This window comes from Anguilla anguilla, chromosome 3 (assembly GCF_013347855.1).
Source record: "Anguilla anguilla isolate fAngAng1 chromosome 3, fAngAng1.pri, whole genome shotgun sequence".
In the NCBI taxonomy this organism is placed as follows: domain Eukaryota; kingdom Metazoa; phylum Chordata; class Actinopteri; order Anguilliformes; family Anguillidae; genus Anguilla; species Anguilla anguilla.
In genome coordinates this window covers 28,946,685-28,973,154 of record NC_049203.1, presented here as the reverse complement: position 1 = coordinate 28,973,154, position 26,470 = coordinate 28,946,685, and the positions used below count along the sequence as shown (strand labels likewise).

General features: G+C 39.4%; 1 protein-coding gene across 2 annotated transcripts in view; it reads left to right on the top strand.

Annotated features, from left to right (window-relative positions):
• Positions 1-26,470, top strand: part of gucy1b2 (guanylate cyclase 1, soluble, beta 2) — a 112,756-nt gene that overhangs the window by 18,226 nt on the left and 68,060 nt on the right. For both annotated transcript variants that reach the window (XM_035408230.1, XM_035408231.1), the window contains exon 7: positions 3,475-3,586. In XM_035408230.1, the coding sequence (XP_035264121.1) occupies positions 3,475-3,586 (112 nt within the window). The remainder of the gene's footprint in view (positions 1-3,474; positions 3,587-26,470) is intronic.

The following is a 26,470-nucleotide window of genomic DNA, read 5'->3' as shown; positions in this document are numbered from 1 at the left end:
TTAGAGTGATTTTAAGGACTATTAGATTATTTCTGGTTATATTCATTTAGCTAGCTAGCTAACGTTTGCTAGCTAGGTAGTTTGCTTTCATAAGGCAATGTTATTGATAACGTTAGCTAGCTAGTTTACTTTTATGAGGACGTTATAGTTGTGCTTTTATCTTAACTTGGCTAGCTAGATAGCAAAAATTATAATTGGATATAAGTCAACGTCCTTATCTTAGCTATCTATCGATACTTGATATACTACTAAGCTAGCTAGCTTGTGAAAAGTCTCCCAAAAAGAGCGCTTATCATGGGGGTAGCTATGGTAACGGGGCACGATCTGTCAATCATAGCTAACTGACAGTTCTCATTACCACGCCCAGACGGTTCGGGTGAACTTTTATAGTGGGAAATTTAGGCTTAGAAAAATACGTTTTAAAGTACATTGAAATGACTGAATAATAAAAAAATTATGCACATTTGTTTTGTTGTTGCCTAAAGACAACTGGGAAGTGTCATGTTCAACCACCATGTTACTCCTTTAAATAATTACTCTAGTAGAAGTGCAAATCACTTATTTAAAAAAAAAAAATACTTGAGTCAAAGTCTCCTAGTATCTGGGTTTTAATGTACTCAAGTTTTCAAACGTAATTAAAAAAAAACATTTAGCAATAAAATGAAACCGAACATTTTATACAACATCTAACATCTCTGTATAGTGTAAAGACGTAAGGTGCCACATTGAAGTCTCTAGTGCCTTCTTTGTTTACCCCAAAATGGGAAATAAGTGCCTTCACTTACTGTAGTAGGTAATGCCCCTGGCTCTGCTCTCTATAGCTGCGAGTAGCAAATACACCAATACAACTGTATTGTAAAAAACGTTTACCTAATAAAAAAGTTTACCTAATAAAAGTAAACTTAGTTTCATAGTTTTTTTTGTAAGTGTCTTATTTCAAAAAGGAAATGATCTAAACTCAACGATAAATAATTTAACAAGAAAAACTCATCATAGCTAAATTAATTGGAATGACTGTCATATGCATGTCTGACCCAAGCCACTGACTGCACTCTTCACTCTTCCAAGCCATTCACTCTTCATGTGCCCTCCAGCAAGGTAAGGCAGGTTGTGGCAACATTATGTTTCATTCCTTTATTGACTCCACACAAACGTAATGTTAACCTAATGTTAGCTAGCTAATGTTAGTTGAGATTGCCTCGTGTCATCACAACCTTTAGCTAGTTGATGTTTGCGCTACTGTAAGTTTAAAAAACGTATAGTCATCCATGAATGCACTGTATGTTAAAGCCAATCAATAGACTAACTTCAATTCTAATTAGCTTAATGTTTTGCAGCAAATCCCAAGGGAATCTCCATTCAAAAAAATTTTCATGGTTACAGATAGCAGCAGCAAACACTTTCCTGCTTGGCTAATAACAGCAAGCTAATGTTAACTAGCTAGCTAGCTAACTTAGTTCATCTTGGGTTGAGTAAGCAGTTGTTGTAGTCAATGTTATTTATCTTACCTCGATGTGCATCCTCAAATTTGATGGCACTTACTTCCTTTGGTTGTGGCAAACAACGTAGACACATCATCTTGTTTGAGTCTTTGTACGCCAGCAAAGGTAAACATTTATTTTAAATAAGACCATGGATGGTCGTCAGTGCACTGGCACTGGAAATTGTTCTCAGAAGCCATCTCCTCTTCTACCATTCCAAAGTCTCTGGCTTCTGACTTTAGCATATAGCTACAATCAGTGACTTTTAGCTGCTAAACTGACACAGAAAGCAATCAGCTAATCAGTGCACCCGTGTTAGCTGGGAAGCGTTCATGCCACGTCAAGTCAAGTCAGTGTACACCATATACAGTTGGTGTACATGATGCCACACAATCTCAATTAAGTCCTGTCGGCAATCCTACTTGTCTAACAATACAATGCCCTGTATGTGGTGGTATCACCCTATATCAGCAACCAAATAATTTTTAAAAGAGGGGGGAAATGACTGTGCATGTTTTCCCCACGTTATACCAGCCAATCCAGAGAAAATTCAGCAGATGACCAACCATACCAAATGTAACAAGTAACAACAGTTGTCAATAGAAATGCATTTGAGTAAAAAGTACATCATTTCTTTATCGATGTAGTGGAGTAGAAAGTGAAAGTTGCTAATATTGTTTATACTCAGCAAAAGTCGCCAATATCCTACTTAAGTACAGAAACGAAGTACATGTACTTTGTTCACTTCCAATGTGGCACTGTCATAGGATGCCACCTATCCAACAACTCAGTTTATGTGCTGTTATTGTGAAGTGGAAACATATAGGAGCAACAACAGCTCAGCTGTGAAGCAGTAGGCCACACAAGCTTACAGAACAGGACCATTTGCTTGTGTCCTCGGTTGCAACACTCACAACAGAGTTCCAAACTACCTTGGAAACAACTTCAGAACAAGAACTATTTGTCAAGAACTTCAGGAAATTAGTTTCCGTGGCTGAGCCAAGATCACCATGTGCAATGCCGGGCGTCAACTGGAGGGCTGTAAAGCACCTGGAAGTGGAACCTCAGTGGAACCTCATCCTCATTCTCTGGAGTGATGAATCATGCGTCATGAGCTGGCAGTTTGACAGACGAATCTGAGTTTGGCAGAATGCATAGTTCCAGCTGTACTGGCCCGAATTGTGCTAACTGTAATGTTCGGTGGAGGAGGAATAATGGTCTGGGGCTGTTTTTCATGGTTTGGTCTAGGCCCCTTAGTTCCAGTGAAGGGAAATATTAGCATACATCCTAGAGAATTGTGCACTTCCAAATTTGTGGCAACAGTTTGGAGAAGGCCCTTTTCTGTTTCGGCATGACAATGTCCCCATACACAAAACGAGGCCCATAAAGAAATGGTTTGCCGAGTATGGTGTGGAAGAACTTGACTGGCGTGCACACAGCCCTGACCTCTACCCCATCAAACACCTTTTTGATGAAATGGAATGTCGAACTGCAAGCCAGGCCTTATACCCAACATCAGTGCCCAACCTCACTAATGCTCTTGTGGCTGAATGGATTTGAATCCCTGCAACCATTTCCCAAAATCTGGGAAATCGAGTGGAGGCTGTTACAGCAGCAAAAGGGGCTCCAACTCCATATTCATGCCCATGGTTTTGGAATGAGATGTTCAACAAGTACATGAAGTTCAGGTGTCCACATGCTTTTTGAAATGTAGTGTACCATTTAATTTTGAACCCCAAATTTTGTCCTGTCTGTTTTGTGATCAGCAAAGATCTTTGTACAGAGAAGCCTGAATTTAAAAAAAAAATGTTTTTATATAAACTTTGTTCAACTGCTTAGTACATTGGTTGTCTAGTCAACAATTTGTATTTAAAAAGAATCATCTGTTTCAAAAATTCTTAAAATAGAATCTTAAGCATTTACTAAAATAATTTTGTCTGCCTCAGAGGTGTGCCCAACTGTTTAACCTTAGCAACTATTGTTTTTGATCCAGGAGAGGGAGGAGATCTTGAGGAAGATGAAGGCAAGGTACGAAACCCTCCCCAATTGTCCCCAGAGAAGAGCACCCTGGGAAATTTTGCGGAGCATTGTGAGGTTTGGGCAAGGTCTGTCTATGCAGTCTTTGTGCATATATGTTACTGTGCAAAACACATAACGTGCTTGCTTACTTACACGTAACTCTTGCTTTCTTCTTATCCAAACTCCCTATTGAAACCAGTTTAACTAAATGTAGTTACTGTTTGTCGGTCTGTCCAGTCTTTTTTAGGGGTCCAACCAGCAAAGCTGCCAGAACCATAATGTTTTTGTTTGAATTATTATTATTATTATGTGGTCCAAGCAGCAAATCTGCTTGAACCCTATTGTTTTTGTTCAGATTATTATTATTATTATTTTTCCACCCTAAAAGTTTTTGCACAGAAATTTTTTTTTTACATCATAGAGAAACAAAATTTGACAGGTAGGTTCTCATTCTAACCCGCTGCTCAGGAAAATAACGTTCCCCGATTGGCCTGATGGTAGCACTATTTGAAGAAAGTGACATTTTTTTAAACCAATTTTGGGCTATAACTTTTGAATAGTTTGACCTATTGTCACAGTTCTCTTCCCCTCAGATTCCCTGACTCATAGCGAATAACTTTGCCCTAAGGACCCGTCAAGTCCGCCATTTTTTGCAAAGTTACATTTTTTGGAATATACTTAAAATGCTACTTCTCCTAGAAACATTGAATGATTTACACAAAATTTTGAATATAGCCTCTGTTGACCAATTTCCATCAACATTCCATTCCGAATTCCATTCAAGCTGAAAAATGGATGAATAAGGAGCCAGTTAAAATTCGTGTGTGTGGCTCATCGCAAAAATGCTTGCAACTTTTGAATGCAGTGTTTGATCATCATAAAAGATACTTTCATCATGTCATACCCAGGACGCATGCAAAATTTAGTTCAGTTTGGTCAATAGGTGGTGCTACTTCAGGAGAAAATGTAAAAATGGCCATAACTCATGAATCAAATGACCAAATCACTTGAAAATCTTTTGGCAGTGTCTTGGATTAAGGTCCAAACAGATTGCACTGGACTCTTCAATAAACGTAGCTGCCATCTGCCAATAAGATTTTAGCATGCATTGGTTAGACTTTCTGTGGTCCAATCATCTTGACATTTGGTGCAGCCTTTGTACTACTGGAAGGCCTGCACTATTAGGAAAACTTGGCCAATAGGGTAATTTATCAAAACTGAGTATTTCTACAAGGATATTTCTCAGTATCTTTGTCCCGAGCTTCATATCCCCATACATGTCTCTGGGTGGACAATGAATTTGCCTCAATAACCCATAATGTCCTGCAATTTAGCCTTTTTTTAAAAAAAAACACAGAAAATTTGTCTGACAAAAAATTAAGATTTTATACAGAATTTTGATGTTAAAATATGGATGGATATAGCAAGTGGCCGTCATATTTTAGGACTTGAAACAGGTGCATTTGGGGAGTTGCTGCTAACCGCTTGGTTAACAGTTGACAGTTAACAGATAACTGACAAGCAAACTTGGAGAGGTAGAATGTTACATGCTTGTCAGTTAACATTAGCTAGTCAGTTAAAATATTTTGGTTAACCAGTGCAGACATGCTTAATTAAATATGCTCCCCCCACGTTTTGTAAGGATGATTTTTCGCTAACCTTATACCTGTTTCCTGCCGCTATTTCTAGTGATGCTGTTTTCTTGTTTGCAATCGATAAAAAAATTGTTTCATAGCTGGCTAACTTAGCTAGCTTCTGTGTGTGGTAAATGAATGTTATTTTTTCTCTCTCACGGTGCGACCCCAGTTCTATCTAACTTGCAGTAGATTGCTATGATGTCCAGCACTCAATACTGAACACAAGAGATATTGCGTGCTAGAACCCCTCACTCAACCTACATGTAAAATATATTTTATGTGATTTAATTTCATAATTATTATTGAAAATGAGAATTATCAATTAATTTGCCAAATTCTTGCTAGGTCAGTCTACAGAAAACTGATGGAATCAACCAACAAGTCAAAACAGCCAATAAACCTTGATGTGGGCATGGCTTATCACAAAAATGCTAAAAACTTTTGAACACAAAGTGAGATTGTCACGAAACTGGATATATTGGTATGACCTGGTCTTGGGTCAGACCATAACAGGGTGAACGATAAGGGAAATGAGTGGGGAATGGGTGAGGGAAACGTACTGCAAACCGACCAGTAATTCCAGTCTGTATCTGCTTATCCAAATCTAACTGAAAGCTGGTCAGTCTTCGAAGAGTACTGGGCACAGGGTGGCTTTCAATGCTGAACTTTGGACAGTTAGCTGATAGTCTGAAACAAAAAGTGTGAATTGCGTAGCCCTAACGGGGTGTTAAATCTCCACCCAGACTACCTTCAAAAAACATAAAGGAAAAATAACAGAGAAAAATAACAAACTTGTGTCCCAATGGAAGGATTTGTAGTCCAGCTGGGAACACACTAACTAACTGAAATACTATATGGTGAGCAGAGGGCAAAACAAGAGTCGAGGTGTAGAACGAGCAAATGGTCAAACACAAAATCCAATCAGCAAACAAAGCAGAGGAGCTAGGCAAGAATCAGAATTGAATACAAGAGCAAATAATCAGAAACACAAAATCACTGGGCAAACAAACTACAGGCTAAGGTTAGAATCAGAGTCGAAGGGAATGAGTCAGTGGTCATACGTGAGATCTAATCAGCAAACAAACCAGAAGGGCTAGACAGGAATCGGAATCAAACAAAAATAGGGTCAAATATGTGAATTCAAATGAAGCAATCACTATACACAACACACCAAGCACGAGCTGAAAGAGCTAAATCCCCACTGGTGAGTGGAAAACGGTGGCTTTTTCAAGCTGAGTGAACAGAGACAGAAACAGCTAATCAGATGACAAACCGGAAACACAAAACCCACACAACAGAGACAAATTTAAACAAGCTTACGATAGGGTCAGAACACCCCCACCCTTAAGAGAAAACCTAGGGTATAGGTTTTGTTTTAAGGATGATAATGTGAGTGTGTCAGTATCAGAGTTAACAGTATCAGAATGGACCACAATATTTCTAGACACAGGATCGTCACCCAAGAAATCTTGGAGAGGTCTACGGTGTCTTGAAATTTGCACGCTTGAGCACACGTCAGCAAACATTTTCCACCCGCATAATCATTGCCTTGAATGAAAGAAATTCCTTTAACTGAAAACTAAGTCCACAGAGCACTGCACTTCTGCCTGCGCAGCTGAGAGGGGTCCCCCCGTGGGGGGTGGTGCAGCATTCTCTGTGGGTGTTGATGTTGACCGGTCCACACAGCACTACACCTCTGACTGCGCAGCTGCCAGAGGTTCCCCGGATTCAAAAAGGGGGGAAGGGGAGTCTGCAGTGTGTGGTGCAGAGTTGTCTGTGCAGACTGGTGTGAAAAACTCCACAGAGTCCACCACTTCTGCCTGCTCAGCTGAGAGAGGTTCCCTCGTGGGGGTGGTGCAGCATTCTCTGTCAGTGTTGATGCAGACCGGTCCACAGAGCATTCCACCTCTGTCTGCGCAGCTGTGAGATTTTCCCCCGATTCCAAAAGGGGAGGAAGGGAGTCCATAGTGGGTGGTGCAGCATCCTCTGTGTGGACTGGTGTGACGAAGTCCACGGAGTTCATCATTTCTGTCTGCGCAGCTGCTAGAGGTTCCCCGAATTCAAAAAGAGGGGAAGGGGAGTCCGCAGTGTGTGCTGCAACATCCTCTGTGTGGACTAGTGTGATGAAGTCCATGGAGTCAAGCACTTCTCTCTGTGCCACTGAGATGTTCCACGGTGGGGGTTGGTGTGGTGAAGTCTGCAGAGCTGTGCTTGGTAGGGGGTGGATCTTGGGTTGTGGGGAGACCAGAGTAATCCACTGTGCTTTCTTGCATTAGCTGTGCTGCCACTGAGCTGATTCCTTCAGCAGTAGCTTGTGATTTACAGTTATGTTTTTCCCAAAATTCTCTCCACATCAGGTTTACCTCAAACTATGCCTGTCTTGAGCGACAAGGATAAAGGATTATTGTCTTTTTTCAAGGTAAATTTTATGCTTTCTATCACCAAACTCTCAGTTCCATCATCGTGTGGGGATACCAGAGAGTCCAAATGTACAGTCCGTAGGTTGTGGATTTCCTCCTCATCCAGCATGTCCATGGTATCAAGCCTCCCAGCAAGTGTCGGCCAATGTGTCAACAAGAAAGTCTGTTCTGAGACCCTGGCATGCAATTGTTGATTCTACTTTGACTGGCACGGATATACTGGCTGGTCAGGATGGGTGAGGGACAGAGGGAAGGAGGGTAACCGAGACATCTCTCTCTTTATCTGGTACTTCCTAACCTATTAAAACAATCCAGTTAATCAAAAATCCTTCTATAGACAAGTTTTTCAGCCCTGACCTAGGGCCATTTTTCCCTTTTTTTTGTGAGGTAGGCACATAACTTCTGTCTCTAAACTTCTGGGCCGTCAGACACAGGTAAACAGCACACGGCTAACATCAGCTGCCGAGCTATCTTCGAACATTCGTTATAGCAAGTGGCCGTCATATTTTAGGACTTGAAACAGGTGCATTTGGGGAGTTGCTGCTAACCGCTTGGTTAACAGTTGACAGTTAACAGATAACTGACAAGCAAACTTGGAGAGGTAGAATGTTACATGCTTGTCAGTTAACATTAGCTAGTCAGTTAAAATATTTTGGTTAACCAGTGCAGACATGCTTAATTAAATATGCTCCCCCCACGTTTTGTAAGGATGATTTTTCGCTAACCTTATACCTGTTTCCTGCCGCTATTTCTAGTGATGCTGTTTTCTTGTTTGCAATCGATAAAAAAATTGTTTCATAGCTGGCTAACTTAGCTAGCTTCTGTGTGTGGTAAATGAATGTTATTTTTTCTCTCTCACGGTGCGACCCCAGTTCTATCTAACTTGCAGTAGATTGCTATGATGTCCAGCACTCAATACTGAACACAAGAGATATTGCGTGCTAGAACCCCTCACTCAACCTACATGTAAAATATATTTTATGTGATTTAATTTCATAATTATTATTGAAAATGAGAATTATCAATTAATTTGCCAAATTCTTGCTAGGTCAGTCTACAGAAAACTGATGGAATCAACCAACAAGTCAAAACAAGCTGTAGGGTTTCAAGATTAAATAATTGAACTTAATATGAAGCAGTCAATTATATTTATTAATTGAAATCAGACCTTCTTTATTGAATGCAGGCTCACTACTTCTAAATTACAAAACAGAAGACATACAACAAAACATTAAACAATTGAACTAGAAATATAAGAAAAGAGAGAGAGAGACGGATAAGACAGACCTGGCCAAAGTCTTACTCACTCCCAGTTTAAGCGTCACAGGATGAAAAGAAAACCAGCTAAAAACACACAACCAAGGAACCACCACAAAAATAATAAGAGGAAAACTCTTCTTCTTCCAGGCTCCGAAACCAAACGCAATACAAACAACTTCCTCCTGTGGCCATCTTAAATACCTTACCCAGCATGGCTTGAGGATGTTTGCCCTGATTGGGTGATGCCGAGTTAAGGTTTAGGAGAGAAGGGAAGGGGGGTCAGACTAACTTATGACAAGGACTGGCCTACCTAAATATTGCAAACAAACTTAAAGCAATGGGAAATCTTAGGCATGCAGGGTCTCCAACCCCCGATATGGCTGTTCTGTGTCAACTGGTTTGTCTCTTCTGAGGAGGTGAGACCCATAGATTGTCAGCCTAGATTAGGGTATCAGTGGATTTTAAATTGCCGCAATCACATTTGCTTTGATGCTTGTGACGGGGAGGCCAGGCCACATTCTTACACTGGTATCACAAGCTTTCTATCTGCATGCATGTCTCTGACTGGAGAACTAATTTTCCTCAGTAAACCATCATGCCCGGCATATTGGCTTTTCACAAATTTTCATCTGAAAAACACTTAAAATGTTTTGCCTACAAAAATGTACCAATTTGCAACTTTTTCCATAGCTTCAGTAGATCAAGCTCCACAACATTCTTTACAGAATTTGGATGCATTGAAATATGGACAAGTAAGGAGCCAACAAAATAGCAGTGTGGGTATGGCTTATCACCAAAATGCTAAAAACTACCAAGCATTCAATAGAATGAAATTTGATGAAATTTGGTAGCTGTGTTTCCACTCACATCTAGACCCAAACTCCAATGTATTTACCCAATTGGATCACATGGTGGTGCTACATAGCACAATCTTTTTTTACTTATGAAAAATTGTTGTGCTTTTGAGATATAAAACCTGCTGTAGTGATCAGGTTCCATATCTGAGACGTAAATCTGTACCTTTTTTCTTACTGACCTCTTGGATTGGCTGCTATTTTTGAAAGGGCATAGCTCATTCGCTAGTGAAGCACAGTAAGTTTTGGTAAAACGAAGACCGGTGATTTCGCCTTCAGTTGACTTGTAGTGCGTTTACCGATAGAATCTTTGGCTGAGTGAGAGGCTTGGGTTCAAATCCTACATCAGACTCAGACAAAATGTCTAATTTATTTCAGAGGGTACGTCCCTGTGGTCACTGAGAAATCTTGGCACTGATACACTGCTTGTTGCTGTATGTGGTGTAATATTGGCTGTGTGCGCTGGATCTGGTGCATTGATTGTTATTATGATTATTTGATTGAATAATTGATTCTGTTTTTTTTTTTTTTTGTTTGTTTTTTCTCCACTAAAAGAGAATGAGGGGAAAAAACCATAAATTGTAGAGCTACGAAACTTGGCAGTTATGTTCCTATTCTCCCCCTCTACTCACAACGACATCTATTGGCCTGATTGTGGTGCTGTAACACAACCATTTATGTTTTGGACCATAACTTCTGAACCATGTGGTCTAGAATCAAAATTATTTCTCCTCAGATTCTGTGGCATTCCAAATAAAACAGATACTCCCAATTCAATTTGTGCCTGCCACCATTTTTCCACCATTTAGATTTTTTTCAAAAACACTTAAAATGTTTCTCATACTACAAAAATTGATCGATTTGCAAGAAATGTGGTATTTTGGTTGGACTTACATGGATTTATACAGGTCTTACCTTTCCAGCACTTCTGAGAAAATATGACTGCATTACAAACAAATGAAATTGCAGTGGGCATGGCTTTTCACAAAAATGTAACTAATTCCAATACGGTTTGACAAAGTTATGAGACTTGGTACATATATTGGCAGTTAGATCAGGACTCTAGCCCAATCTAACCACAAGGTGGTGCTATAAAGATACAAATATTTTTTAAATTCAAAAATTAATTATAAATTTGGGTTTACGCCATCTTAAATTGGCCACCATTTTGTATTATATTTTATCATCTATGACTTTTCAGTGTTTTTCCTTAAAGTCAGATTGAAATTTGAAAACTGTATCATTATTTATATTCTATACCATTGCAAAATTGTTTTTAAATGGTTTTAAAATGTGTTTTTTTTTAATGATAAAAATTAATGCTTTTGGACATATCACAAAAATGTTACTATCATGTTACTATGGAGGTCGGATACTGCGTGGGCGGGTTTGAGGGCGTACTTCTTGCATTTTGAGTGATAGCTAGTGGGCGGACCGTCTGAAAATGTTGACTGTGACAGCCATCAAGATAAAATAAAGTAATAGGGTGACAGGCTACATTTCAGTAGATAGGTAAAGCTAAATGAGTTGTCATATTGCACAAAGTTAACAAATCTCCGTAGCTAGCTAGATAAATAATATTCTGCTTTCCTGAATTGTTGCTTTATATTTCGTGTGATAATTATGTTGATGTTAAGATTGCTTTTCAGCTATGCCAGCTAGCGTCAGCAAATTTAGCTGTTAGCTATCCTCCTTGTAAGCAAAGCGAAGGTAATTCATAAACTCAGTAATTATACATCCAAAATATAATAATATAAGAAACTTACTTTGTGGTTATCCTCCGTACTGTGCTTGATCGAATTGTGGGGACTGCTCAACTTATTTTTAAGTTGCATTCTGTTGTGCAATTTTTTGTTATAGCTAGGCTACTTGCTAAAGTTGCTATATGGTGCTAGTCAACTACAGCCTTGGCCGAAGTGATAAAACCATGCCATTCTCAGAATAATATATATTTTCTTTTATTTTGTACCTCATAGGAAAAGTACATGTGCTTTACATACATACACTACAAGACGTTTTGGTTATTTTAACAGGTGCAGTTGTGAGCGAGCCTGTTACTAACAATATCCGTTTATCGCGACATTGAGAGCGAAGTTGCGAGCGAACCTGTTTCCAACAATCTTTTATCGTTCTGTACAGCAATAAATGCAGATTACACGCAGCAGTTGTCGTGTCATCTTTACAAGAAAACACAACGCAGAGACAACCCCGCTACAGCTGGACAGTGGGGACTGCTCCAGGTTTCAGTCGCAGTTTTTGAAAAATCGACTCGTTTTTGCGCCCAATTCAAAAAGTCGTCTGTTTAAAAAGCAGACTGCAGACTCTTGTGTTGTTTGACACCAATGAACCTGATAAAAATTCTACCCACTTGTTTTTTTACATTTGTGTCCTTTGGGATTGCGTGTAGTGAGTCAGAATTTGTGCATTGTTGCAACACAACAATGCCGCTTGCAAGGTGCCATGTTTGCCAGACTTGACAGTGGCAAATACAGCCTAGCCCTCAATGTCAATCATAAGCAAATACACACTGTGATAGGCTGCATGCAAATGAGACCACTTCCTGACGTCAAGAAGCGGCAATTTAAAAAATGTGGGAAAAAAGCACAGTAGGTGGCACAGTGATTTTTAAAACACCAATTTCTATAATTCAAAACAAAAAATTATAAATTGTAAATGATTTGATAATACACTGCCTATTTAACCACCAAGGGTAGTACAAAATATAAGCTAAGCAATTTCAGTCTGACTTTAACTGCTTTAACTCACTGCGGCAGTCATTAGTGTATAGGATATATAGGAGAGGAGAGAGGACACAGTCCTGGGGAGAGCCAATTGATGTAAAAGTTAGTCCAGAGAAATGTCCATTCACTCTCACTCTCTGAGATCTGTTGGTGAGGAAGTCCAAGATCCAGCCAACAATGTTAGTGCCCAACCCAAAACGCTCAGTAAGCTTCTGCACCAGCAGGTGAGGCTGTATGGTGTTAAAAGCTGATGAGAAGTCCACAAACAACAGTCTGGCATGGTTCTTACTACCCTCTAAGTGCTTATAGATGAAGTTGAGCAGAGTTATAGTTGCATCCTGGACCCCCCTGTTGGTTAGATATGCAAACTGTAACGGGTCGAGATAATGCTCCGTCCTATCCAGAAGTTCCTTTTTAATCAACTTTTCAAATGATTTCATAACTAGTGAGGCTACAGGCCTGTAGTCATTCAGAGTCTTAGGGTGGCTATTTTTTGCAATGGGAACTATTGTAGATTGTTTCCATAGTTCAGGGACCATTTGCTGACAGAATGACATTAAAAATATAATTTAAAATAGGGCCTATTTGATCAGCACAGCGGGACAGCATACGGCTACCAATGTTATCAGGGCCAGGGTTAGTTCTGGCTTTGCAGTGTTTAAAAGTATTCACCACACTGTGTACAGAAAAGGGAGAGACAGATTGACTAGAGTTCAGTAAGTTGTGTTTTAAAACAGCAGTTTCGTCGCTAAAATCATGCACATCAAGCAATCATAACACCTGCTGAGACTTGAAACAATGTCAGTAGATGTCTCTTCACATATTGTATTTTTCTTTATTTTAATTATTTTTATTTTTTTTAAATGTAACTGGGTTGGCACCACCATTTTATATCATATTTCTAATTTTTTTTTTTTTTGCTTAAATTTCTGCATGTTTCTCCTACAGCTTTTAAGCTAGACATGCAATTCAAACTTCATAATATTCAGCTCAGAGTTCAGAGTAGTGTGCTTATTCCAAGCTTTTTCAAATTCCAAATATTTTTTTAAATGAAATATTAAATGTTTTTTGTGAAAACTTTCCATAGAGCATGAATGGGGAATGAAAAGTAAAATGCAATAATGGCAAATGTTGATCCATGTGGCCACTTGTGTGCATGTGATTCTATTTCAGCCAATAGGACAAAGAAAACCAAAACACACCATTTTGTGCTTGCAAAACAAGCCGCCATGCTGACTAAACACAACCAAATACTGCTAATAGTGGCAGTTTAACAATAATACCACAACAGGCAGGTATCATACATTATAAAACAAGGTTTTCAATTGCAAACTGGCATACCATCATGAAAGGTTAATTTAACTTCCAGTATTGTGAAGTCAGTTTAATCTTGCCTATATAACTACATTACATTAATATTTCCTAACGATAAATGTCACACCCCTTACCACAAAATATACTTATTTATTTTAATGTGTTGAAACTGTTGAAGACAGTTATCCGCAAATAAAATTTTTTTTTTTTGCTATTATATTGTGTAGGCGTGTCAGGCATTGTCTACCTATACCAGGTGACCAGGGATAGCCATTCTCCATGAAGCTTGCAAAACCCATTGGTTACTTGAGGTATTCTAGTTTAGTCAGCCTCTGGTGCCGAAATACATATTTCCATTCAAAACTACGGATTTACCATAATGAAATTATTTTGGACAGTATTTTTGAACTCTAAAATCTATTCACACTGAAATAATTACGCTTCAGGCACTGATTTTTTTGAGCCCCAAAGAAGGAGATATAAGATTGATTTCATTTTGATTTGGTCCTCATGGTTCTACATCACAGGTCACGCTCCTCCTTACATGGGCATACCCATGCATAGGCGAGTATGAAGCTCTGATGCAGAAAAGGGTTGAATTGAGAGAGTTGCCTGCACAAAACGGTCTCAAAGTTTAAAAGGTCAAAGTTTTGACACTTGTTTGAGACAACCTGGTCTACATCCTACCCCATTTCTGTGAAATTTTATGTAGCATTTTTGAATAATCCCACTTCAAAACTTCTATGTAATCCAAAACAAGATAATATAAAAAAATGAAAACTTGAGTTAGAATTTCTCCCCAAATTTAAAAGATCTCAAAATTTTGACACATATTCATTCCAGATAGGGTCCTGGTCTACATCCTATCCCATTTCTGTGAAACTTCAGTGTAGCGTTTTTGAATAATCCCACTTCAAAATTTCCATGTAATCCAATACTAGATAATATTTTTAAAAATGAAAATGTGGATTGAAATTTCTCCCCTAATTAAAAAGGTCTCGAACTTTTGACACTTGTTCAACACAAATGAGCTCCTGATCTACATTCTACCCCATTTATTAAACATTTTACTGCAGTTTTTGAATAATCCCACTTCAAACCTTCTATGTAATTCAGTTTGAAAAAAAGTGAACATTTGGATTGCAATTTCTTTTCAAAATTTTTATTTCAGAATTTTGACACTTGATTATCACAGATTATGTCCTGCTGTAGGACTGCCCCCAACTGCAATACTATTACTGTACTGTTTTCAAATAATCACACTCCAAACATTCTATGTAATCAACACAGGCTTAGTCAAAATAGTGAAATTTGCAATTGGAATTTCTCCCCAAAACTGAAAGGACTTTAAATTTTCACACTTGTTTATGACGGATGACGTCCTTTTGTACCACTGTCCCCATTAAGGTTAAATTTTACTACCCAGGGCGGTGCCAGTGGCAGTTGTGGCAACAGGCCTCAGAAGTCTGACGTAACGTAGAGCAAAAACTTTGCCCATAAATGGAATTCCGGTTCAAAGGGAAATTTCTCTATGGAAAAAATGAATGGATTTTCACATAACCGTCCCTGTCACAGTCTGTTATTTAAGCTGGCGTTTAAAACTTGGACGTTTTTATCCGGACACATTTCTCTCTTAAATGGCACTGTCATTTTTCAACCGAAACAATTATTTTGCTAACAAAAAGCTAACACTGCTGCGCATGTTATTTACGTCACAGCTCTTGCGGTTCCCTGGCAACACTTGTGAAGCACAAGTAGCCTAGTTATATTAAGATGTTTACAACGATATATACAACTGTAAAAAATCGAAAAATGTATAATTTATTACACTAATGGGAAACAACGAGAAGAAAACGGTTTTCGCGCATGTATCAAAATAGCTCTGTCTGTGATGATGTAGTTGTGCAACGGGTCATCTCGGGTGGCTAACCACTTAGCCGTTAGCAATTGGCTTTTTAAAATGACACAATTTTTTTAGATTATAAAAAATGGGTAAAAAGCAAATGTCATAATTTATTTTAAAGGAATTCGGAAATCGCCATTCATTTGTCCCATATGGGCGTCTATCTTTTGAACCGGAAGTCTGAAAAATGCTAACGAACCCGAAGGGAATGACGACACGACTTTGGAGGCCTATTGGGCCTCCATCAGTCCATGTGGCAATTGCCAATTGCATCTGCCAGGTGGACGCAGTGGAGGATGTAGAAGGACCCCCATGTGATTTGTAGTTGTTCTAATGACCTTCAGTATGCACTTATTGTATGCCACTAGCTAATGTACTGGATTTGCATTGTATCACTCTCTGCTGACACCCCCCCCCCCCATATGATCAGGGCAGTTGTAGACTGCATGTACAAGCAGACTGCTCTTCTTCCTTTGACTCCATTCTATGTGAGCCAAGCTGTAGTCTGTTGTGTTAAAAGAACTAGTTGTGATTGCACATGTCAGGGGAAGACTAGTCACAGACAGCTTTGACGTGCAGTCTATGGGTGCCTGATTGTCCAGTGGGGGTCACTAGAGAGTGGTGGAACGTGGCTCCCTAACCAGCTGAGCACTCCCATATTTAGTCTGATGCAATTGCCAAGTGCACATTGCCCTATGGAGGCCCCAAGACCTCAGCAGGCACTGACATGGTCCAAAACATCTTTTCAGTTGGGGAGAAACTCCCATTTATATTTTTGACTAAACCTGTATGGGTTACATAGAATGTTTGGAGTGAGAATGTTAAAATTTTGAGAAGAAATTGCAATCCAAATTATCACTTTTTTCAATATGGCTGTATTGACTTGCACAGAAAGTCTGTAGTGGGATTATTAGAAAATCCTACAGTAAAAAAACAATTGGGCTAGGATGTAGATCAGGACCCCTTCTCTCATGAACAAGTGTCAGAAGTTTGAGACCTTTTTAATTTTGGGTGAAATTCCAAACCAAAATTGACATTTCTCACTTAGCCTGAACTGAATTACATAGAAGGTTTGAAGTGGGATTATTATAAAACTATACAGTAAAATTTCAGACATAGGGTGGAATGTAGATCAGGAGCCCATCTATCATGAACAAGTGTCAAGAGTTATTCAAAAACACTACAGTAAGATCTTATGGTAATGGGCTAGCAAATAGACTAGGACCCCTCCTGTCCTGAACAAGAATCAAAAGTTTGAAACCTTTAAAGTATGCAGAGAAATTTCAAACCAAAATCTCACTTTTTATATTAGCCTGCATTGGATTACATTGAAGGTTTGAAGTGGGATTACTCAAAAATGCTACAGTAAAATTTCACAGAAATGGGGTAGGATGTAACCAGGACACCATCTGTCATGAACACGTGTCAAAACTTTAAGATCTTTTAATTTTAGAGAGATATTTCAATCCAAAATTTCACTTTATTTAGATTAGTCTGTATCGGATTACATGGAAGGTTTTAAATGGGAATATTCACAAACTACTGTAAAAATTCACAGAAATGGAGCAGGGCATAGAACAGGACATCTTCTGTCATGAACAAGTGTCAAACCTTTGAGACCTTTTACATTTTGGAGAAATTTTAACTCAAATTAAATTTTTTAAATAATTATCTTGTATTGGATTACATAGAAGTTTTGAAGTGGGATTATTCAAAAACGCTACAGTAAAATTTCACAAAAATGAATTAGGATGTAGATCCGGACCCCATATGTCAGGAACAAGTGTCAAAACCTTTAAAATTTGGGATGAAATTTCTATCCAAATTTTAATTTTTTTTTAAATTGGATTACACAGAAGGTTTGAAGTGGAATTATTTGAAAACACTACAGTAAAATTTAACACAAAAGGTATAAGATGTTTATAACTTAAGGGGTCCTGATCTACAAGTGTTGAAAGTTTTAGACCTTTTACATTTGGAGAGAAATTTCAATCCAAAATTATACTTTCTTTGTTAGTTTGTATTGGATTACATAGCAAGTTTGAAGTGGGATTATTTGAAAACGTTACAGTAATTTTTTACAAAAACTGGGTAGGACATAGAACAGGACCCCTTCTGTCATGAACACATGTTGGAATTCTGAGACCTTTTAATTTTCGGGAGATATTCCAATCCAAAATTTCACTTTTCTCAATTAGCCTACATTGGATTACACAGGACATTTGAAGTTGGATTATTCACAAACACTACAGTAAAATTTCGCAGAAATTGGGTAAGATGTAGATTAGGACCCCATCTGTCATTAACAAGTTTCAAAACGTTGAGACCTTTTAAATTTCAGGAGATATTCCAATTCAAAATGTTATTTTTTCACTCAACCTGAATAGGATTACATATTTGGGGTGGGATTTTTTGAAATGCTTCAGGAATATTTCACCAAAATCAGGTCAGTGCTACTTCAGGACCCCTTCTGTCATAATTAAATGTCAAAAGTTTGAGACCTTTAAATTTTGAGGAGAAATTGCAATCTAATTTGTACATTTTTCAATAGCATTTAATTACTGTGTTTGTCTATATAGGCAGTTTGGAGTTTAATTTGCATATGGTGAAGTGATATTTCATCCACACATTTCAGAAGTACATTAGTTCCTGTTCTGTCATACACAACTGACACAATGTTGAGACCATTAGATTTTGAGGAGAAAACAAAATGTGTGTCACTTGGGTATCTGATCCTTCCATATTACAGCCTTTAAAAGACGTGTGAAGTGAATGTAACAAAAATTTTAAAATGAATGAATAAAAAAAATTATTTTTACATGACCACCATTGTTCAATTTCTCTCTTGAGCCCTATCTCACTTTTAGAAGCAAATTATGGGTTTTGAAAACACGTAAGGAAAACCATCCAATCATATAATGCAACCAATTTAAGGTGGACTGGAATTTTCAAATCGGGAGCTGCGAATCGGGAGCCAACTTCAGCATCGTTTATTATGTTACATTCGAGTACCATGGAATGTTTGTTGTTCTGTACTTATTTAGCTACAGTAGGCCACTATTCCATTATCTAGCTAGCTGGCTATTTGTAGCTAGCCAGTTAGACAGCTCAACAGCTAACTTGTCAAACATAATAGTTAGCTAAATAGTTAGCTAGCGAATCACAACTTCTGATTTTCTGAATTCAGTCTTTCTAGCTTGCTTACCAGCTAGCTTTAATTTTACGGTCAAGTGTAGACTGGCAGAATGCTTCTATAAAAATATCAACTCCCTTATTAATTACTTAATTATTAATTAACTTGAAACATTATAAACCTCATAAAAAATGTCCTTATCACAGTGAGTCACTTGCTTTCTTCCATAAAATCCTGTTTCTAGCCAGCTACTAGATGCAAATTTGTCACAGTTTGTCAGATGACTTGAAAGCTTTCTCCTAAAATGAGCAGCTTCCATAGGAATCTGTGGAACCAGTAAGCAGAAGCTGTCTCCAGTTCTTGTCTATCTAGATAGCCTAAATGTAGGCTTTTTTGTTTGCAATGAAATACTGAGAGATCCAATATATTGGGATGGCAGGTATGCCATCCAGCCAACTTATGCCTTGGCGGGGCATGCCCCATACCCACATAGCACCGAGAGTTTGGCAGTTTTCAGGGTTCCCCACAGAAATAACTGCAACAGCCACAGACACTCAGCCTTTAGAAATATTAATTTCTGTGCATTCTGACCCCATTTCAACAGACAGAATTCACAAACAACTTTACACGTCCACACAATAAAGCCCCAAACTTAGGGGATTTTGCATTTTCTCCTTCTTCTTCTTCCTGCCTGATTACATCATCATAAATGCTCCAAGCCCACAAACAATATGTCTCCCCATTGGACGTATAGCTACACCAGCCAATCAAAATATTACATGCATATGCAAAATAGACACACATTTTTGATCAAGGCTCAGGTAAATATTTAATTTCTTATGAATACTTATTTGCTAGCGAATAATTGTCTATTATTTTAAGCCTATTGCTTTTGCAACTGTACAATTCTTCTGGATCCTTGTGGACCAAATCTAGCCGGTCTTTCCCCCGAACACATAGACTATATTATGACATACCATCTAGCCGTTCAGTTAACCGGCTACATTTGGTTGCAATGTGAAAGTTTTCTAGCCGGCTAGGATACAGCCAGGTTGCTTTCTTTAAAAGCACAAGCAAATGACGGCATTAAAGAACATCATCTTATTGCAAATCCCTTCATACCCATTAAACTAAGTAGGTGTTTAGAACTTTATTCACTTATACAAAAACATTTGCCACCGTTGTACCTACTCTGTTGGTGGCACATTGGTATGGTTTTTGCGTTTGGGACTGTTGGGGCTTGGGATTGAATCCCACCTCAGGTAAATTTGTCATTTCTTATGCATTATATTTCTTTACTAATATTTTATAATTGCCTGTTTTACCCTAATATAACCTGCCTATGTACTAGCCCGTTAGAAAACTATCACACTCCAACCTAATCTAGTCTTTCACCTAACGTACACTGTATTATATCATACCTACACGTTTGGTTAATAGGCTAGATTTGGTTCAGTTTTCTTGCCAGCTAGGACCCAGGCCAAATGAAAGTCAAACCTGACTTGAATTAAGGTTGCATTCAGCTAAACTAGTCCTTTATGTCAAAACATGTCAAACTACATTTCCACCCCTTTAGACATCTACATTCCATTTATATTCAGGCTTGTGCTTACTGGGCTACCGTCTTTAAAAAGACAAGCAAATAACCGCATTAAAGAACGTCTTATTGCAAAGCCGTTCATGGACATTTATCTAGGTCTTTATAACTTTATTCCCTTATGTAATATTGACATCTTAATTATATAACAATGTTCAATGTATGTATTTAGCAAAAGTCACAAACGGGGAGCCGTATGCATTTCATGACGGCAGATCTATTGATTTTCTTAAAAAGTGACAACAACTGACCGCTGTGGCATTTCTACTGTTTACCTACTTTTTTTTTTTACTAGGCTACTAGCTCACCTTACTTGTATATGCCACGTTAGCAAGCCATATTCTCAACCGACAGACAAACAATTAGTACGTCTGTCGTGTATACAACACCCCATTAAGAACACTTCGATTTTAAAACATGGCAAACACTTTTATATCTAGTTGTAGTCTTCATGGAAAAAGTATGTTTGTGTTTTTAAATTGTATTTTATATGCTGTGATCATGTCAAACTTAATCTACATGCCCATTCCCCTTGAAAACATATTGTTTAAACTATTCCATTGAATGATTTGTGGTCATTTCTTTGGTACTACTTTTATTTTCTGATAGGCAAAGATTGCTAGGAAACATGTCCAGTGTAAAGTGTAAGGTCAGCTACATAGCTGAGGAAGAGAGCAAAGAGGAGTCCTTGCTACAATTAAGGATATGCCTTATAAGCCTTATAAACACAAAAGGTGGATTTCAGAAGAAAAAAACATAACATGGAGCATGACGGATGGCTACACAAGTTTTGAGCCCAGGAGCTGAAATTGAAGGAGATTGCTGATAATTTTGTAAATGAAGGATCGTTGGATGCCTGTTGAATCAGTGAGTATATAAAGTGCTTTTTCCAGGAGATTTCTGTTTTGTTTCTGATGGTGCCAGCCTGTTATAGTTTCAATTGTGCCACCACGCCGTTTCTCAGAAATTAAAAAAAATATATATATCAAAGCGCCAGTGCAAAACGGTAAACGTTGATCAGACTGTAAAAGTTCATATAAAGAGAACCATAATCCACAAGTGTTTCTTAATTTTAGTTCACAATTTTACACCCAGGTCCTCATCACCAATTATGTAATAAAGTTGGCCCCCGCAAAATCTCTGTCTGTCTCCCAATCACAGCAGTGTAGATCTGGGACTGGCTACGATGTATGTGCGTTTGCATGTATATGTATGCAAACCTGTCATAGTCTACATGTATATGCACTACTATTAGCAAACACAGTGTAAAAAGATATTATATCTGAAAAAAAAAAACATTTTCAACGTACAAAAATGGTAAGTTACTCACACATACAAAGCACTATAAGTCATTAAGACTTGCAAAATCTAGGTCTGTCATTAAAAGTACTGATATCAAAATTACGGCAAGTTACAATACACGATATTGGTTATCTTAGCTAACACTAATTAAACATGCTGTAAATGTAAAACAGGTGAAATTATTCAGAAACATTATTGCCACTATGTTTGCCATTTGACACTTTGAAATGACACATAATGCTTTGAATGACCACATTCTCTTCAGATGGTAAGATGAAAAAACACAGGGCCAAGTTACTTGAAATAATTTATGAAACACTGGGTAGCAGCATTGCTTTGGAATACAGCATGTTTAATTATTGCTTTGTATGTGTTAGTAACTTGGCTTTTTTGTATGTTGAAAACATGTTTTTTTCAGATCAGTTGTAATCTATAAAGTATATTTTTTATTTATGGGTAGCATGCTTAACTTGCATTTCACATTCCATGACCACTTGTGGGTAAGAACAGGACAGGCAGAAAGTTCAAGGGCAATCAAGGAAAAATAAACAACTCAGATAGGTACTTCTGCTCCAGTGGGGCTAATGACTTGGTGTACCACCACCATGAGGGCCTTATGTGTGTATGTACCATGCTTGGAAATAGACTAAAGGTTCAAGGACTGAACCTTTCACACTGCTTGCCTCCCTTTTCCAGTGAAGCATACAATACACCCAGCAACACAACTGTGATATGAAGGCAACTGTTACAAAACTTTTAAAAATATTTTTTCAGACATTTCAGAAAGATAAAAAATATGCTCAATGCTCTGCAGTTCACCCTTAGTGCTTGGCCCCTGACATCACTGCTTGCTGCTATATTTATTATTATTATTTTTCCGCCATAAAAGTGTTTGCAAAGCAAAAACTGTACATCGTAGAGCTACCAAATATGGCAGGTAGGTTCTATTCCCACTCGCTACTCAGGGAAGAAAACCTACCCAGATTGGGTTATAGCTTTTGAACTGTTTGTCAAAATTGTTTTTTCATCAGTTTCCCTGGCTCATATCAAACAAATTTGTCTCAAGGACCCATCAAGTCTGCCATATTTGCATTGTTTGAAAAAAACACTTAAAATGCTGCTCCTCCTACAAAAATGCACAGATTTACATCGCATTTGGTATAAAGTCTCTTTAGACCATGTGCCATCAAAATTCCATTCAGAATTATGATAAGTTAAAAATTTATGAATAAGGAGCCATTGAACATGGATGTGGGTGTGGATTATCACAAAAATGCTTACAATTTTTGAACATAATGTCTGATCATCGTGAAACTTAACAGATACTTTCAAAATGTCACACCCTGGATGCATACAAAATTTCAGCTTGGTCCATAGGCGGTGTTATTGCAAGGGGAAAAGTGAACCAAGTGGCCGAAAAACATGACATTTTGAAACTTCAGAAAACATGGCCACCATCAGTCAATGAAAATTCAGCACTCATTAGATGACATATATGGAGGAATATTTCAGACTAAATAAAAATAAAAATATATTGTGTAATGTGACAATAAATAAATAATAATAAAATGAAATGTGAGCAAAAATAATTAAATGTGGCTTGAAATGTACATAAAACAAACGATTATAATATAATAATTTATATGCTTGGCTACCTAATACTATCTAACCATCCCCCCTTTGTTTGTAGAACACAAGGCTCATCATCATGGATGTTTTTTAATAAATGCTGACAAAAACTTTACAGTTACACAGAATATAAATGAAAGATGCTAAATATTTAATTGATGAGTATTCAGTACAGTAGCCTACATAACTTAAGGTATGATTTTACCCAAAAATCAAACATACCTGACACAAAATGTCAACCGCAAATCCACATTTCGGTGCCTGGATTCTAGTTGTTTCTGCAAATTGCAGCGATCCATTTGCTTCTCTTTGCTTTAGCTTTCAGCAGTCTGTAAAAAAGATTTCTTGTTGAATCTATTTGTACAGTCAATCACACAACAGCTCTTTCCCATTTTAGATGTGTTTTTTGTGTTTTCACGGCATTCAAGCTGAACGCTAACGCTGCCACTCATAGACTTTCTGCCACTAAGTGGGTGTAACCGCAGTGACTTCCACTTACTGTGACGTCATGTGCATACCATTACATTACATTACATTACATTATAGGCATTTAGCAGACGCTCTTATCCAGAGCGACTTACACAACTTTTTACATAGCACTTTACATTGTATCCATTTATACAGCTGGATATATACTGAAGCAATGCAGGTTAAGTACCTTGCTCAAGGGTACAACGGCAGTGTCCTTACCCGGGAATCGAACCTGCGACCTTTCGGTTACAAGCGCAGTTCCTTACCCACTGTGCCACACTCCGTGGCATACCATACCATACCATACCCTCTATATGTTAACATTTTGAAGTTGTATTGCCTCAAATGTTTGTCCAAGATCGGACGTATGGAGCCGTCCTTCTTTGGAACCAGGAAGTAGCAAGAATAAAAGCCGTGTTGGGCTTGAACCACACGGATCGCCCCTTTATGTAAGAGAGAAGAGATTTCCTCCTCTAAAACATGGGCCGTACTCTCTTTGTTTTGAGAGTTGAAATGTGGTGGTTTCACTCTGAACTGGAATCTGTAGCCTTTGGCTATTGTGCTGAGGACCCATTCTGGGGCTGATGCAACCTGCCATACTACGATGTGGCTTGTGAGTGCCCCTGCCGGTGTGGAGGGCCGAGGGGAAATTTGGCCGGGTGAGGCCAAAACGAATAATGGGGTCGGTGCTCCACCTAGTGGCGAAATCAGGGGAGGCCGCGTGTGTTTTTAAGAGAATCTTTTCACGCAGTTTTTTATTTTTTGGCATTTCAGGGCAAAAGCCTTTATTAGAAATGGCCTGGTGTTGTTCTGCACACTGAATGTAGGTAACACTACCTGTGTGGCTAGAACAGAGTCTCCCTCTCTGGGCATTGAGAGGGCAGACTGAGGCTGGGGGACAAGGGAACTGGTGCCCTAACCACAACGAACATAGGTGTGGGAACCCCTGGGGGGAGAGGGGCTGTCCCCCTGAACTCGAAGTCTCCTCTTTTTGGAGAGGGGAGACAAACATGTGGACTTAGCCCCCCCAGCAGGGAAGCCGGTCAGGCAGGCCGCTTCCACTTGGGGTCAGCGGGAGTGGGTGAAGGTTTTTTTGCTGCGGCCGCAGCGAAGGTCATGTTACCCCAAGGCCTGGGAGGGGGGTTACGCTGCTGGCCTAGCGTTTTTCCCTGGGGCTTGACTCTGCTCTGACTCGGTTGGGCACGGCGGTTCACTGCCGGAGGCTGTGGGGGCCACGTGAGAGGCGGTGGCTGAGGTGTAGCTCTGCGTGGGAGTCAGTGTTTGAAGGCCTCATCCTCTTTCTTTTTATCTTCGCACCTCTGCTGCATGAGAGTCAGTGCAGGGCCAAAAAGAGGCTGACCTGGCTCAACTGGGGCACCTGTGATGCGCCTCTTCTTATTGTCGGGTAGACCAGAGAGATTAAGCCACAGGGTCCACTCACCAGCTACAGCCAGGGCCATGGAGCGACCACAGGCCTGGACACACTGGCGAGCATTGCATAGAACCAGGTCGTTAACAGTGACAATCCAGAGTATGCCAGAGTATGGGGGAAGGGCTCCCCTTATCGAGCTGTTTCCCCATCTCCTCTATCAGCTCGGCTTGGTAAACCGAGAGTATAGAGGAGACATTGAGGGCTCAAATAGCGAGGGCTGAGGACCTATAGGAAGCCTGGTGAATGGAGGCTGTAAAACGGTCCATCTTACTTGGAAGGGTGGGATTTGGTGGCGCCAAAAGCCCTCCCTGAGTGGGGTTCAGGTGTCGAGCTTTGGAGGGTTTGACAGCCGGGGGTTCCCCCAAGGCGTGGGCGGCCATGTCTTTGACTTCTAGGCGGGAAAAGCCATGCTTGAAGCCAAGGGGATCCGTCCAATGGTGCCTCATGTGTTCAGCACAGGCAGGAAGGACTGGGAAAAGCTGTTTCCAAGGGCCCAGGGGAGGGCCTAGGAATTTCCCGTCATAAACATCCCGCTCCTCATCGGCGGGGTTCTGGAGAGATGGCCATTCGATGTGGAGACGGGCGGCAGCACGTTCTCTCACCTCCAGAAGCACAGCGTGGGGTTGGGCGTTAGCCGTCCTCATAGCCAGTGCTAACTGGGTGGAAGGAATGACGTTTTCCTTGCCTGAGTCATTACACACAACTGGTGCATCATCGTGCTCCGACTCAGGTGCCTCTTCCTCCAGTATAGGGGTACCGGAGAGGGAGAGGCCCAACATATCTGGGTCAGATTGGTCAGCCCAGCTCAGGGTCGGAGGGCCTTGTGGAAGCCACGGGGCCGCAGTGCTGTCGTCCTCTTTATCCGAGTCCTCCTGACCAAGGTTGTTGCTGTGGGTAGCAGCGACTCTCAGTCTCCGCTGCAGCAGCCTCCTGGGCAGAGCCAGGCAGTGGCTGCAACTCTTCGAAGTGTCGAGGGCCTCCTGGGCATGTTGAAAACCCAAGCACATGACACAGAGAGGATGGGTATCTTTGGCGGCGATGAGAGCAGCGTAAGCTAGTCCCCTATTGAAAACAGCTGACCTATTGACTAATTTTACAGTAAACAGCAATTATCTCTTGTTTTGGATCAAATTGAATGATTTTTAACTTTTAGTAAAAGAGGACTGACAGTTTTGAATTGTATTTCATAACCAGTGATGAGACCAGTGAAAATTTTGTTATTGTTGTGTGTTTCAATTTGTTGCTCATCATCTGTATTTACTTTTTGTCTTTTTACC